Source organism: Pseudopodoces humilis, chromosome 2 (genome assembly GCF_049639895.1).
Source record: "Pseudopodoces humilis isolate 2021_Gansu_Grassland_sample_001 chromosome 2, ASM4963989v1, whole genome shotgun sequence".
Lineage (NCBI taxonomy): Eukaryota > Metazoa > Chordata > Aves > Passeriformes > Paridae > Pseudopodoces > Pseudopodoces humilis.
Genome location: NC_142201.1, coordinates 21,547,136 through 21,563,149, shown reverse-complemented (window position 1 = coordinate 21,563,149; position 16,014 = coordinate 21,547,136). Strand labels below are relative to the sequence as shown.

General features: G+C 35.1%; 1 protein-coding gene across 2 annotated transcripts in view; it reads right to left on the bottom strand.

The window, feature by feature from the left end:
• Window positions 1-4,330: 4,330 nt before the first annotated feature.
• NLGN4X (neuroligin 4 X-linked) overlaps window positions 4,331-16,014 on the bottom strand; it is a 160,645-nt gene continuing 148,961 nt past the window's right edge. For both annotated transcript variants that reach the window (XM_088051086.1, XM_005516610.3), the window contains 3 exons: window positions 15,559-15,744; window positions 12,867-13,656; window positions 4,331-5,751 (listed from right to left, as the gene is read on the bottom strand). In XM_088051086.1, the coding sequence (XP_087907212.1) occupies window positions 4,902-5,751; window positions 12,867-13,656; window positions 15,559-15,744 (1,826 nt within the window). In that variant the 3' untranslated portion in view covers window positions 4,331-4,901. The remainder of the gene's footprint in view (window positions 5,752-12,866; window positions 13,657-15,558; window positions 15,745-16,014) is intronic.

The following is a 16,014-nucleotide window of genomic DNA, read 5'->3' as shown; positions in this document are numbered from 1 at the left end:
GAGAAGGGGTGGAAAATGAAGTTAGGAAAATGCAGGTATTGCAAAAATTTGTAAACTTTCCACTCATAACAATGGAATGTATCTTATTTATTAGATATTTATTTTGCATCTGAATTGTTGGGATGTTACTGCATATCCTCTTTAATTGCTACTGTGTCTTAGGGTAGCTACAGTTCACTTGGTTTATGACAAAACTCCTTCTCTCACTTGGACTTTGTAAGTGGATTGTGTCTAAGTCATCCCTGAGTGATCTGACTTTCTTCACATGAGTAAAAATTGGGTGAAATAATTTGGATAGGCTACAAAAACATAACTTAATTTTTAGAAGACATAGTGAGGACCTTAGTGCCACTGTGGAACACCAAACAAAATGGCTTGAATCAAACCTTCATCTGAAAGTAAAAACTTATTTATTACACTACAGCTCAAAGAAGAGGTTTAGACATTTCAAAACCCCTTCTTTATTTTTTATTTAATGTAATAAAAGGCAACTATCTTACTTTTTAGGCTAATTTGATGTGTTGAGAAGCTTTTAAAATATTATATTAAATTTATAATATCATAATTTCTAGTGGGAAAAAAAATCCCAGTTTTTACCAGCTCTAATGGCCTCTGGAGATATTCAGGCTGATGAGGTTTGTGATGCCAAATAGCTGTAGATGAAAATATGATAAACAGTTGACAATAATTAAATAATATAAGTGTAAAACCACAAATCTGAGACAAGCACATAATTGTCATGGTACTATTTCATATGATTTTTATGTGATATTAAATACCATTAAATTGTAATACTCTTAGCAAAGCCAAAACAGGAACATTCTAATCTGCATATTTATATTTCAGACAGTAAAGTAATAAAATAACACAGTATTAAGTTATCATGAACAATGTTCTGAAGATGTTCTCTTTTTTAAATGTGAAACTGACTAGCTGAAAATAAGCTAATTTATTGAGTTCACCCAGAAATTTCAGAAATTCACAGAAATACAATTCTAGCCTCTTTTTTGTGTGTATAAATTATCTCACAGCAAGATGTGAAATGTTGAAGTGTACCTGTAATTAAACATATTTGCTGAAAAACTCTAAATCTGCAGTTTATTTGCAAAAGCTTTATATACAAGTTCAATATTCAAAATTCAAGCTGCTTGATTAGGTCAGTAGTTGCATGTTTGTATCTCAGAAGCTTGATCCTTCATATCACAATTTTGATATGAATAATTCAGACTTTGATTTTTGCAAATACTCTTCAGTAATACGCTCAAAATTAATCAAATAGTATTGTTAGTACCTCTATTCAGCAGAATAGTTACAGAAAGAAAATAATACCCAGTTCAAATTACTAAAGTGTCTACATACCTTTCCAGTGAAAGGAAACCTGGTTGATAGACAGAATCTGACATAAAAGAACAAACTATTTACTTACTTAGCCTTTGAAGGAAGAATGATATTAACATCCTTGCAATATATTGAAATACCTTAAATGCATATGAGTAACATATGTTGCTACTCTTACGTATTTTTTTTTTTAGCAAAACTCTTTGTTTATCTAAATTCAAAATATAAAAGTGAAGTATATTGACTTGTGGAGCTTGATATGTCAAGATTTATCTGCATTATTTTGATCCCTAATTTGGAAGATAAAATTTTGCATTTTTCAGCCACTAAGCTATACACTAATATGGGAAACTGGTTACCCAAACATTTTTTTCCGTGCCTCAGAAAATACTAACAAAACAATTAAACCACTATTTCAATAGGAAATGCATTGTATACAGGTAATAAATATATGGAGCTTATCTTGTTATATCTTCACTGTCTGAGTTGCTTTCCTTTTACTGGCAAGCTCATAGAACTACAAAAGCCATGAAAACTCAATGCTAACTTAAAAGTGCAACCTCTGTTACTTTAATATTTTTATACTGAGTATCAAGGCATTGTTTACAGTAGATAATGAAATGGAGATGAGGCAGAAAACACACCTCTGAAAGACTTTCTACACAAAAGGATGAACACGTAGTTATTTGCACAAAGCATTAGAAAATACTGTGATATTTTATTATTAAAAATGCTGCTGAAAAGTTTATACATATGTGTCCAGCCATATATATTTTCTATCATTACTTAAGGCAAAAAAACCAAAAAAATTGCAAACAATAACAGAAGAAACCATTGAACCCTGTGTGCCTCTTAAGGACAAGAATATAAGCCTGGGAAAGTACTTTTGTTTTTCTTTAACAGTTCAAAGTATATTTTGATATCATTATTATAGAATTCTATGAAGACCCTATAAATCTGTTCCCTCTATAAATCATACATCAGTCCAGATGTATCAAATTATTAAATCAACTTGATTGTAATTACTTTTAAAAGCTAAATTCATTCACTTACAGGAACTTTTTTTACCCAAATGTCACAAGCCTGACACAGTACTGTACATATTGCTAGCAGAAGACAATTGGAAGTACTAAACAAATACTGTAATTCACATTACAAACATACCCAACTGATCATGATGCCAAGCATCATTACCTTTTTTTTTACTTTTTTTTTTTACTTTTTTTTAAACCTTTTTTTAAGAGTTATGCACTGCTGCATCTCAGCTGAGGAATTACATAGCTGGTGGAAATGGCCTGGTATAGAGTCAGCATTAATATATTACGTGATGGATCAGTGAAAAAAACCAAACATTTTTCCATTTTCTACTAATTTTACTTTGGGATTGCTACTTCATCACATTCCAACCTGAGCTCCCAGGTCAGATTTATAGCACATTTACTGCAGATAAAGGATATATCAGCCACATGTTTTATTTTTATCATGTCATTATTTTTTTATTTCTTTCCTTCAGAATTTGCTTTACTGCCTGCTACAACAAAGAGTTGTGAAGATAAATAGACCTCAGTGAATCACCTTGTCTTTGATTTTATTTGTAGGGGTGACTATTTCAAAGTATTTTATTAGAAAAGAAAAAGTGTAGAAAACAAGAATAGGTACAAGGCATCTTGTGTTAATTGTTATGGGACATATGATATCGATGCAGTTTAGCTGTGAATTAATAATAGAAAATACATCTGGGAGAGTCATGTTCAAGTGCAGACCAATTTGTTCAAAGATCTTTGGTTACTATCTCTCAATGATGAAGTAACTTTCAAAGACAAAATATAAAGCAATCTTCATCTGCAAAAACTATTTTCTACCTTTCCACATTCAAATGAGTTTGAATCAAACTGATAAGTTACTTTGATAGCTCTGCTTGGCCCCTGTTTTTCTAGTGAAGGAAAGGCAGAAGCGAATAACCAACTAATTTACCTTTCCTGAGAGTGATGCTCTCTGGGATTTTCACTTTTGTTCAAATGCAGAACAGCTGAGGATTTCTCTGCTTCTCTCTCCATAATGCTCACTGACTGTGGGACTGTGCAATGAATCAGCAAATAAGAATTTTCTGACAGGTACACTCTCAAGCACAAAACAAGATACTGGGCTGAGAAGTTCTTTACACACTCATCACTCTGAACAGTTTGAAAAACAGACAGCCAATCAACCCTGCATTTCCCAACTTTCAAATTGTAGTTTTATTTTGTTTAGCAATGCTGAGGAGGTGCTTTCTCAGCTGAGATTCCACTGCAACTGCTGGTGAATATAGATAGTTTTCCTTAAAGAAGGCTGTCCAAAACACAGGCTTTCATTGCTTTTGTCAGGGCACAAAACTCTTTCTAAAGTATCACAATAACCAAGAACTACAAACTGGACTCCAAATATATATTATTGGATGTTTCTTGGTTCAGTTCAACAAGTTTAAAATAGTGATTATTTTCTTTTGCATTTTTTCTCTTTGTTTTCCAATCCATTGCTGCGTTGGAATTTAACAAAGGCTAACACAAAATTAAATTATAGAAAAAATGTTTCAGAAAAGAACAACAATCTCCTATGAATACTTTAACATGCACTAGTGTAACCTGTAAGAGAAAATACGCAGGTCACACAGACAACTGTATCCTCTGCATGACACCATGGCCTCATATAAATGAAACATGTTAGAAAAAACTCATGGTTTTTGTTAACCACTAGTAATTAAGAAGAAATTCCTCCTTTGGTCTTGGAGGAAACAGAGGTCATATGACTAATGTATATACACATAGGTCACAATCGAATGCACAATCTTTCTAAAAGCTCTTTTCAAACTGAAAACATCAATAAAAGCTGCTTCTTTTTTTGTTTGTTTGTTTTTAAACTCACAGCTATGTACATTTTTACAAAGTTTCTTTAAATATAGTTCAGGCTGGCAAGTCATCTCTTTGCACAGAACTATACGTATTTTTCTGCATAGTCAGTCCTCCTCTTTTTTTTTTTTTTCATTTTTGTTTTTAATAATAAAATTCTATTTTCCCCATCTGAATTACAGCTTCATATGCTGGGTAAAAGCCCATGGTGATGTCTTTGTTTATCAATGGCCATTCATGATATGGCACATAAAGAATCTTTTTTATAATTTTATTTATTAAAAAAAAAACCAAAACACCTGTACAGTCACTGGCTCTGTGTTCCAGAATACTCTGCTTTGCTTGTTACACTTAAAACACCATTTTAAATTACTTCTTCTGGCCTCAACTTTCAATCAAAGTGGCTGAGATCTAAAGCAGTATTGTAACAGCAATGTACACTTTTCACATTTCACAGGGTTTGTAGTTGATCTTTAACATCAGTGAGTTTCTGTGGGAAGGATCAGTAAGAAAATAATGACTGTCCTTCTCTTTTACTTATTTTTACTTTAGATTTTGACAAGGTGTTCAATGGATGGTATATAACTTTTTCCTCTTCTTTTTTTTCTTATTTTTTTTCTTTTTTTCTTTTTTTCTTTCTTCCAAGCGGCTTGTGAGGGTAGATGGGGTAGGGCTGAGCTATACCCTAGTGGTTGAATGTCCATGGGGCAAATTTGTACTGTTTTGTCCTCCACTGAAGGTGTTGAAAGTATGCAAAGGCTGCATTCCTGTTAATGTATTTGGAATCATGGTTATGGTGTTGGGTGTCATTAGCGGGATGTCATCTGGGGACCTTCTCAAAGTGAGTGTGTAGTCAGGAGGACAGGTGAGTCTCAGCGTGTCATGGGCCTGCAGCGATTCACACTCGTGGTCATGTTCTAGCTGCTTCATCTGCAAGGACATGATCTCTTCATTTTGTATGTGTGCTATGTCGTTGGTGGTGTTCCTCTGGGGGCTGGGGCGCCTGTGAGTCTCATGACGCCGCTTGTCCTTCTTGTAATACAATGCAGCAAAAGCTAAAATATTGAGGAACAGCAAGGAGGCCCCCACAGCAATGGTGACACTCAGCTCTGTGGAGTAATCTCTCTTGTTTTCTATCAGAACTGTCGTATCCTCTGGAGCTGTTTTATGGGTGTCCTTTGAATGTTTGGGATTGTTGGCGGGTGTCATTGCTGGGCGTTTGGTGGCTGGCCATAATTTCCCAGGAGAACGTCGGGTCACGTACGGAAATGAGGTCATGTCAGGAGGTGGGACTTTAGTTGTTGTGGAAACATACTGAAATATTTCATTCAGGTTGTGAAGGTGTGGTACAAGCTCCAACCAGAAAGCCACTTTTGTCGCTCGATAGTGATCACGAACTCGGGGTTTCAGGCCAATATGTAAATAAAGTTGGTCTTTAGGATTGTATTTGGACCAGGCCACTTCTTCAAAGCGGTTGGGTTTTGTGTGGATGAACTTTGTGTCCTGTGGAACAGGCTGGTTTGGATCTCTAAAACAAAAATGAAAACAGAAAATATTACAGTTATTAATCTTCCCACAAAAAAACCCAAAACAAAACAAAAGCAAACAAACACCAATCCCTCCCAATCTTCCAGTTAATAGTTTATATAATACCTGCAATAACCTAAAAGAAGAAGCTAAAAACCCTACCTAACTGAAGAATAGCAGTTAAAAAATAATCAAAATAAAATTACTTACTGTACAGAGCTTCTCAGATACCACAATATTTTTTTTTTACATGAAAATGCAGAAATCATAGTGTTTCAGTTCCCAAAAGGTGATCTGGAATTCTGTGATTCAGTATCATTCTCCAAGGAGCGTGTCTTAGAGACACAGCATCTTAGAGAAGTACTAACTACCTCTTCCTGTAGTAAATGTGTAGATTCAACACTTCTCCAGGTTTGACACTAGCCCTCTCATTTAAGCTAGCACCAATACTGCTGTAAGTAGTAAATATGAACATCTAAGCCCTACAGCAATATGGGAAGTCCTTGTGAACACACAAAATCATAATGGCTGTGTATATTACAAGGAAAGAAACCTCTTCAAAACCTGAAGTAGCAGGGCTAATAAATGTACTTGGGAACCATTTCTGCTTGTTTTCCTTTATTGAGCTATTAGTCTTCCTGAGTAAAATATCTACTTGGGGAAAAAAAACCTTTGTCACACCTTTGTGTGACAAATCTTTCTATCATTTCCACTAGCAGATGACTCTTTGAATGTTCCATGTGATCATTGCTATGAAGTATTGTGTTTGGTGGCCAAAGGACAATGAGCCTTAACTGAGATGAGAAATATTTTAGCTGAGATCAACTAGTTTTATAGCACATAAGTAGTATTAGAGTACATAAGAGTAGTACACAAGTTAGAAATAGTTTCAAAATCAGTAATTTTTTTTTATTTATTTACAGACAAACCAATGCCACAAAGAGCATTTAGACATGGTTAATGTATGCATATCATTATAAATTTAGTAAAATTTAAATAAATAGAATGAAAAAATACAGAAAGTTAAAATTACTAATATTAAGTTTAATAGAATATTGCACATTAGCTTGAATTGTCTTTTCTAGCAATGAATATTTTCTGTGACTTTGTGATATATTATACTGAGAGTACATAATTTATTTCCTGTGCGTTACTCAGAACTTCCCGTTCTCCTTTTTATTAATTCATATGCATTGGTTTATTTCCAAATGATTCTAATATTTTCCTTTTCTTCCAATATACAGTTATGTGTATTCTGGGAATACCAAACTGCATCACTACAGATTTTAAAGCATCTTTTTTCTTTTTCCATTTTCAAAAGCCCATGAGTCGAATAGCCTATTTAAGCATTGCTTTCCTGTACATAAAGAGCTATTTCTTAGTTCTTAAATGAGACAAGTAATTCAACTTTAATAATCTTATGATTCCTCTATTCTTTTTTTACCTGAAAGAATGTATCTTACCTTTTTGTGATAAAGTGTGATGATTATTTTTCTATATAATTTTGGTATTTTGGCTTACTTATGCTTATGGTTTTAGTGTTTGGGGTTGTTTTGGGTGATTTAGTGTGCTGATTTTTTTTTAAAATATTGACATATTAATCCTTCCCATTTTAATAAGATATGAAAAATACAAACTAAGGGTTCTGAAACTGTTACCATTTCTCTCTTTCTTTCTTTCTCCTTTCTTTCCTTCAGCCTCCTTTTCCCTCTCTTCCATCCTCTACTTCCATCTGTTATTTTTAACTATATTTATTGGGAGCAGCCAATTATGCTCCCACCTCCTCTAAACACAAGAGAGAAAATAACATTACATGAGTCTGGGTTTGTATTTGAATACTTGTTTACGTGGCTCTGTGTGGGCATGAAATTGTCCATGGAAGCAAGAAACAGAAAAAAATCAGCCATCCCTTTAGACAAGTAATTTCTTTGCTGAGAATATCAGAGCTCTACCATTGATATCAACTCTAGGGCTGATGATTTAAAAAATTAATAAAATGGTCTGAATATTCTCTCTGAATTTGGAAGATAGATATCTAAATTATTTTGGGGTTTTTTTTAGAAGAAACAGGAATAACCAAGTCCAGTCCTAAAGGATCTAATAACGGCCTTGGATCTTTGTTTTATAGACTAATGATAATTTGCCAAAAATGTTCAGTAGATATAAACAAGAGAATTTTTACTTTCCTTGGCCATCCTGCTATGTACACTGCAGAAAATTCATGAAGTTACAACTTACGACTTGTTCAGTTTTTTTCCTGGTATAGTTGGGCAGTTTATCCTACTATGAACCATTTTCCAATTTTATTGGCAATCATAAAACATAGATGTAGAGACAATCATTTCTCCTATCAAATCATCTGTTCAACAAAATTCTTGTTCTGTTCCTTTAATTTCAATTTTTTCCTTGCCTTTTTAAGACTCTCACAATTCCTTTGTGTTTCTAGATGTTCTTGAGGCTCAAGTGTGTAATTTCATAACAAAGGCTGCCAGGAAACCTTCCTTTAAAAATCCACTGCAATCATGATGCTAACAGTATAATCTGAACAATATATCTCCAGTTCTGTACTTCCTGCAGTATTGGCTCTCATAGGGAGGAGATTTCTTGTTTCCCAGTTTATCAGTTGGGAGGAAGGCTTTTTCTTTTTTTCATCTGACTATTATAACAAGATTGATGATTATTGTTATTTATTTTGCTCTCTCATTACTTATTTTTATCACCTTTAGAATTCAAACAGTTTGTTCATCAAATTCCATCATGAAGTACCTGTAAATTTTTTTTCCATATGACAGATCATATCTTCTCTAAGGTATATTTTTGTTAATGTGCAGAATTATCTCATTTCACCTGTCACTTTTTAACTCCCACTTTCAACCTGCACTAATTTTGCACAGCTTAAGATGTTTTTGTATATTGTCATTCAGTTCACGCCTCATGAGTTAGAGATGTAAAATCAAAGCATCATTTTTTTCCCAGGTGATATAAAGTAAATATGCCTGCAATGGATGTTGACTGAAGAGCAACACACACTCCTAATTACAAGGTAGATTAGTAGCTGACCTGGAGGGCAAACGAAGGAACAGGGTATTTCATATCTGATGATATTTTCATGGGAAGAATGGTGAATTAAGTTGACTCATATCCCAAATTCCTTATAAGATGGGGAAACACCATTTGTGTTTAACTACTTCAGCCACAGCATTGACTACCACTCTGAATAATGGAACTATTACATTAATATATTTGAAATGTTTTAATTTTTGGGTCTTTCTCTATCTTCACTGCGGAGTGAAATGTTTTCACAGTTATATAATCTTTGTCTCCAACACTCTGAAATGCCCTTAGATACTTTATTTTCTTTCAGTAGTACTTTCCTCTGTATGATGAAAAAAAAAAATGGAAGTGAGAGAAAAACTGGCTTTTCTTCATTCTTCTGTTGTTTCTTTTCATGCTGCCACAATACTAATAATGGCACGGCCACTCCTGTTAGAAGGACTGGTACACAGGCATATTTTCCCTTACCTCCTTTCCTCAGTTATCACCAGGTCCCACTGTTGCCACATTCCCTGTCAGCTGAAGACTAACAAGTTAAGAACTCCTTATAAGAACTAAGGACCACAAACCATAACTACACTGTTTCGTCTGACTAACTCAGATTTGCCATTGGAGACAGTTATTTCTTCAACATCAAAATTAAATGCAACAGCCTTGTTCATTGACAATTGATTTGAAACTGCACTTTAATAATTGCAAGTTTAATCATGTCTTCTATTAGAGAACCAAACTGCATACAAAATGCAGACATTCTTAATAACTCAAGTTTCTGCTTCAGTATCAAAGGTAGCAAAATAATTCTGGAGTATTTATCTGAAATACAAAGAAAACAAGGATATATCCTCTGGTCCTTTATCTTTCCCAATACCAACACAGGCAGAGCTGGATGAAACAAGAGCAAAAGCAGAGTACTGTAATTCCTCAAAACCAGGGAAATTTTAAGAAACCTAATAGATACTTCTAATGAGAGCATAGCCTTGTATCTACTCTGTGAACCTTCAAATCCTTCTTTACAAGAGCATAGCTGGCAGAGCATCTGTGAAGGACTGGCACACAACCCCTCATGCTGCTCGTTCTCCCCCAGCAAGAGAGGTAACACGGCCCTAACAGAACACTTGGCATATAAAATTACCATTACAGTTAGGACAGCACTACTGGCAGCAGACTGAAGGTCCAAGTGCACCTCTCAATAAGCTCTCACATATAACTGTGTGCATTGAGGAATTCAAAACTGTATTTTTATGTTATTTTTGTATCCTAAATGTAGTATCTCAAACTTACCCTGTAACAAATTGTTTTCCTATTTCTAAGGCATGTTGGAAACATAATTTTGAAAAGGCCGAATGAAAAACTCTTAATAATAATCATAATAAAGAAATGAGTCATAGCTAGGTAGAGAATGGAGGATTAGAAAAATGCAGCTTCCAGGCATTCATTTCAAGTACAAACTATTTGCCATTAAACACTTTAATTGTCACCTCCTATTTGCTAGCTTCAGTAATCGACTTCTGAGTTAAAGACAATAAAAGCGCTGTGCCCTGTGTTGTGTCTTTCACCTACTGATTTTACAAGATTGACCTGCCCTCCAAGCACAGCTTTGGCAGTAGGCCCATTAAACAATGTGTCCTTTTTAGCAACGGATGGCCTGTCATTAAAAGCCTAACAAAGTCTATCTGAATGATGCACCACCTGAGCCATAATTATACAATAAGTACCTGGATGCAGCCTCTGTGTGAGAGTCATAGAGATTGGAGAAGTCTCAAACATATTAAAAATAAATAAATATATCTGCAGTTTTAATGTCCAAAGCTTACCTACAGGGAAATGCCAAATAATAAAATCTTTCAGTTAAAATATTTTTTATGTGTTGCCATGGGTACAAACACAAAGCAAGACAAGTTCTATCATAATAAAGATGGGAAATGATCAATAAAAAATAGGGGGGGGGGGCGGGGAGGAAAAACCAAAGCAGAGCCTCCAGCAATGCAGTCTTGAACTGTATCACACATCTTGAGAATTGAAGGACCTGAGTGGGTACAGAGATTCCAGATTGCAAGTGAATGCGCAGAGTAGAGATCAGTTACTCCAGAGGTCCCATTGCTCTAGGCTTGAGGTGCTACAACCTTTGTCTTTCTGTTTCAGGAACCAGAGGTGCAGAACAAATGTAATCTTAAAATATTATTTGCCTCCAAGTATTCTCTTGTACTATTCAGAACAATTAATCATTGTTCACCCAAACAAAGAAAATACCCCATCAAGGTAATATGTATTTTGTTGCTCTTTTCCTTTCCTTTGAAAACTGAAATTTTACAGCTAGAGGTCATTTCTAATGACACATCTTTCAGACTGCCTGTGAGGGAGTGAGTCTGTAATAGAATATATACCTCATTCCTGTCTCATCAGCAACAGGAAAGTTTCAGAAATTACTAATGTCTCTCCCAAAGCACCTGGTTTTGCCTTTAGGCATAATATGACAATGGCTTTATAACCAGAGAACTGGGTATAGCCTGCTGAAATTAGTTTTCAAGCAGCAACAGCTGGAATGTGCTTGAAATTATGAGTAATGGTTGCAGCTGTGACTGTGAGAAGTTCCTGTCAGCCTTAAAAACTGCTTAAATACAACTTTTTAGTCTGCAGGGAATAGTCATAAAGTAATTGTAAGCAATAGTGAGACTGTGGAGATCTTGCATCTCTATAATAATTTCAATGAGATATATTTGTAAGGATCGGAAATCCTCTATGTATGCATGGCATTTCATCTACCAAAATTACAACAAACTGATGGTATCATCATCTCTGAGCATGTGGTACAGCCATCATGCAGCATGGTCCGTCCATAAACCAAGATTTTATCACAAATTTTGCCCATCTTAGTACTGATGACTTCTTGTTGCCAAATACATCTAAATATTTACAAAGTTCATTCACCTTTGTTGCTGAACTCCAAGATTTCTGCATGCTGTTCTACCTGTTTGTCTGATATGCAGTGCAACAAAAGATTTTTTTCCTTGTAAATTGACCTGAAGCATTTGATTGGGTTTTACTCAATTTATGCTTGAGGTGCTTGTTAAGACTGCAAAATCTCTCTCCCTTGAACGTCATTTAGATTCATGGAAGGCTACAAGGGCAGCTAAAGCCTCTGAGTGCTTCACAATAGGCATCTGAGTTTTTCTTATATAGCTGCACACCATTCACTGCAGTGCAGTAAAGCTGCAGTTTCCAGAGCCCAATCCTGCCATTAAACATTCAGTGGAATGATTTACAGCCCCTTTGTGCCACAAGTATCTTTGTTTTAATTCAGTACTGAAGACTCAAGGTTAACAAAAAAAGCCCTTGCCGCTGAAGTAAAACACTGCAATACTCTTTAAAGGAATGTTATAGGAAGAGAACAGAATTTATTAATATTGCTCGCAGATTAGGCTGCTTTGAGGGTTGTTTCCTTGATGTTTACAGCTCTATTTCAGCAAAATATTGATGTCTTTGTTTTGTTTCGTAAGCAGAATTAATGTAATTTTTTAACCTTCTCAAAGTAAAATTTATATCTGAGTCTCTTCTTCATTCCAGTCAAGTACTTATTATTGCCATTATAGCCCTCAGAGGGAAAAAATTTTCCAGTGTCTGCCTTTCTGTTCTAATTCCTCCCTGACTCCTCATCCCTGTGAAGGTCACTGAAAAACAAGAACTTCCTTTCTTTTATACCAGATAAGTGCTATCTGCCTGACAGTTCCTTCTTCAAGTAGGAGACATGTTGCCTCTGATTTTTCAGTATCTTAGTGAACCACCTTTTCTCTGAGACATGCTTTTTGTCTTAGTAATTGTCCTATTTTTTGAACCAAAAATACAGTGTGTTATTATTCTCATTGAATTACTGAAAGAAAATAGTTTGAGGGAACACACTAATTAAAAATCTATTAAATATGAATAAGCCTCAATTACCTCCTATCTTAACACAAATATTTCTATACTACTACTTCAAAATCAGATTTTGAGGCCATTGGAATGGGATCCTGACAATTTTAGAAGTATGCTATCAACAAAATGAATGCTAGGGGTCACACTTACCCAGTTTTGGCAAAGTTAGTCCAGTATGTCATAACCACTGCACTGAGCATGACATCATTCTTGGAAAAGTTGCAGTTGAACAGTTCTGTGGGACCAATCATAGGAATCCCAAACACATAAGGGACTTCATCACCATGAGCTGAATCAGCCCAGCTGGGTTTCATTTCACTTTGGCAGTGGTGATAAAATGCATAGAAATATGTTGGAGATCCATACTGGGCATGCAGGTCAGCCGTGGCAACAGCTGGAGCAACCCACTGGTGGTCTGTGAAAAGAGCAACCAGGGTCTTCCTCCTCGTTTCAGGGTTTTCTTTGTCTGCCCAGTCAGTGTACATGAATTTAATGGTCTCTCGCAGTGTGTCCTTCCCTTCTGGATAACCATACAGATTGTCCACAAAATTGGAGACGGAAAAGTCAAAATCATTGGGAGAAACACCATCTTCATTGTCTACAATTCCATCCACAAATTTTAAACCTTCCCCTTGATTCACACCCAGCATTATATCATAGTTAAGGAATTCCCCTTGCTCCATTAGAATCTGAGGGTCATCTGGAATCACGTCTCCATCTATCACAGGCCCAAAGGCAATGTGGTACGTGGCTGGAGTGATAGTCTGTTGAATGAGTTCTTTGTAATTCTTATTCCGCAGGCATTCAACCAAATCAGTGGTATCCAGCATGTCGCAGCCCACTTTATCTGCCAATATCCGAGTGTACTTGGCAGGCTGATAGTTCACTGCCCAGCTGGACAGGGCTGTTCCACTCTGTATGATTGCCTTTTGGAACAAACCTGCAGGTGCAAATTGTTTAAATACAGATCCAATTAGAAATTTTTTAAAAATTATAGAGATATATATATATATTTTAAAAAATGAAAAGTTATTTCTTAGTAAGGAAACAAAGCTTTGATTATAGAATCCTTAAAGAATGCATACAATGAAATTTCGAATCAATTTCTATAGGTCCTACTCAGTGCTCCCTTTTTATGCTATGTAGAATAGGCTACTAATTAAAACCTCTGCTGTTCTTGATGCTCACACATATAAAGCATGAAGGTTTCAGGTTACTGTTTCAAGAACAAAGCTAATTCCTGTACTGCAGTTTTCTTGTGTCTTTGATGGAAGTCCTCTGGCTTTACCACATTTGTAGTCCCGTGAAGATTTCTTTGAAGGACTGGCAGCTAAAAGCAATCATATGCTCTTTGCCATGTAAATGACGCTCATAAATGCGCCTTTCAGTAGTTTAAAGGTCAAATGAAAATTACACGTTCTCATTTCCTTCAGAAAAGCCATGCGTCATACTAACTTGAAAAAACCTGCTCTGTTAAAAGAAGTTTCATACATTTGAATCTTCTACTCTGATATTTTTTATTTACTATTTAATTTTTTTCAATTATTATTGTGTGTGTGTGTTAGCACTGCCTATATGTTGAATTTTGTGTGTGTGTCTGTGTGTCTGTGTGTAACCCTGCCTATATGTTGAATTAAAATATTTTTTAATATGTTTTGTTTTGCAAGAGAGTAAGATGATATTCAATGGTTCTTTCATGTTGTTCTATGTGCACTAATATAAAGAGAAATGAAAACCTAGTCTGAAGAGCTTTGCTTTAAAGCACTGAAAGGCAAGGGAAGCTTGCTTGTGAATCTGCCCCATCTGTTTTGGTAAGACCACTAAAATGGCCTATTTTATATTTAAACTGAAATACTTGGGTGTCTTCTGCACATGTTTTCTACCGTCAAGTTCTCAAAATGAAAAAGACAGTAACAGCTACCAAAGTATGTGGGTTTTTTTGATAAACCTTTGAAGATCATTACTGAATTCACATACTACAAAATTTCAATTATTTGATCACTTCAGTTTTTCATGGTTCCATCTGCTTGATTTTGGAATGGCTTGCTCAACAGTTATTCACTGACATTTTTTGTATCAATAGACTGAATTGTCAAGCATAATTCTATGTATTTCAAAATTAGGTGTGTTTCCCAGCTTCCCTGCTATAACTTCTGGCTATGGCTTATCTGTTACAAATTTCTGTCTGTTTTAATGTGACAGAAATGGCATGGATTAATAAATAAAATAGATATTTTGGTGTTGTCTTTTATTAAGTCTTTGTAGATCTGCTCTTATCACCAGGAATATTTATAGTTCTGTACTGTTGCTGTACATTCTTGGAGTTTGCGTTTGGGTTTATTTGGAGGGTGAGGTGTTGAGGGTAGAAATCCCACAACTCACTTACCAAAATCTTAAGAACACTTTGTGAGATCATAGAGTACTTGTGGGGAGTTATATACAGTTTTTTATAAGGCTTAGTTATGTTTTTATTAAGTAAGGAAATATTGGAAGTACAGCCAAGATTGTACAAAAAAATCAAAAAGGTCATTGCTCTTTTCCATTTTAATTAGGGCAAATTCTTTGATAGAAGAGCCAGGGGAATCTGTTGATAAAGCTAGAAAAAGTATATTGCCCATGGCATTTGTTGCATGAGATTTATTCTGTACTAGCATTTAGTTTTCCTAATAAATATATTTATGTTGACTAATACAAATCCAGAATTCTACCTAGTAGGTATTTAACAAAATTACAGACCTCATGTAATTCTAATTCAGTCTACCTCATTTGGCAATTTCACTATGTTTTAAACATTATTTAAAAATAAAAAAGGAAAAAAGTATTTTGCCTAGAGGATTGTTACCTTCTGAATAGTGGGAAAGTGTCAGGAGACTGACACAGGAAGCTCCTGCCCCAGATCCAAAAATAGTAACTCTCTTCGGGTCTCCTCCAAAAGATCCAATATTTTCTTCAATCCAACGTAAAGCTTGGATTTGGTCAAGCAATCCATAATTGCCTTTTGCAGCTTGGTCCCCAGTACTTAAAAAACCTATAAGGCAAAACCCCATAATTTTAGTTCACCAGATACAGTTAGCTACAGGGTATCTACATATTCACCACACATTTTCCCATCTTTTCATCTTCAGTGCTTTTATTTTTTTTCTTCTTTTTAAAGGTCACAGTCCTAGTAAAATGTCTCCAGCTGAAGCAGAGAAACTCATTCTGTGTACTGTTTGAGTTTGTTTTTCCCTACTTCAGAGGTCCCATTCATGAAGAATCACTATTTCGTTTTTGAAATATTTCTTTAACAATGCAACAA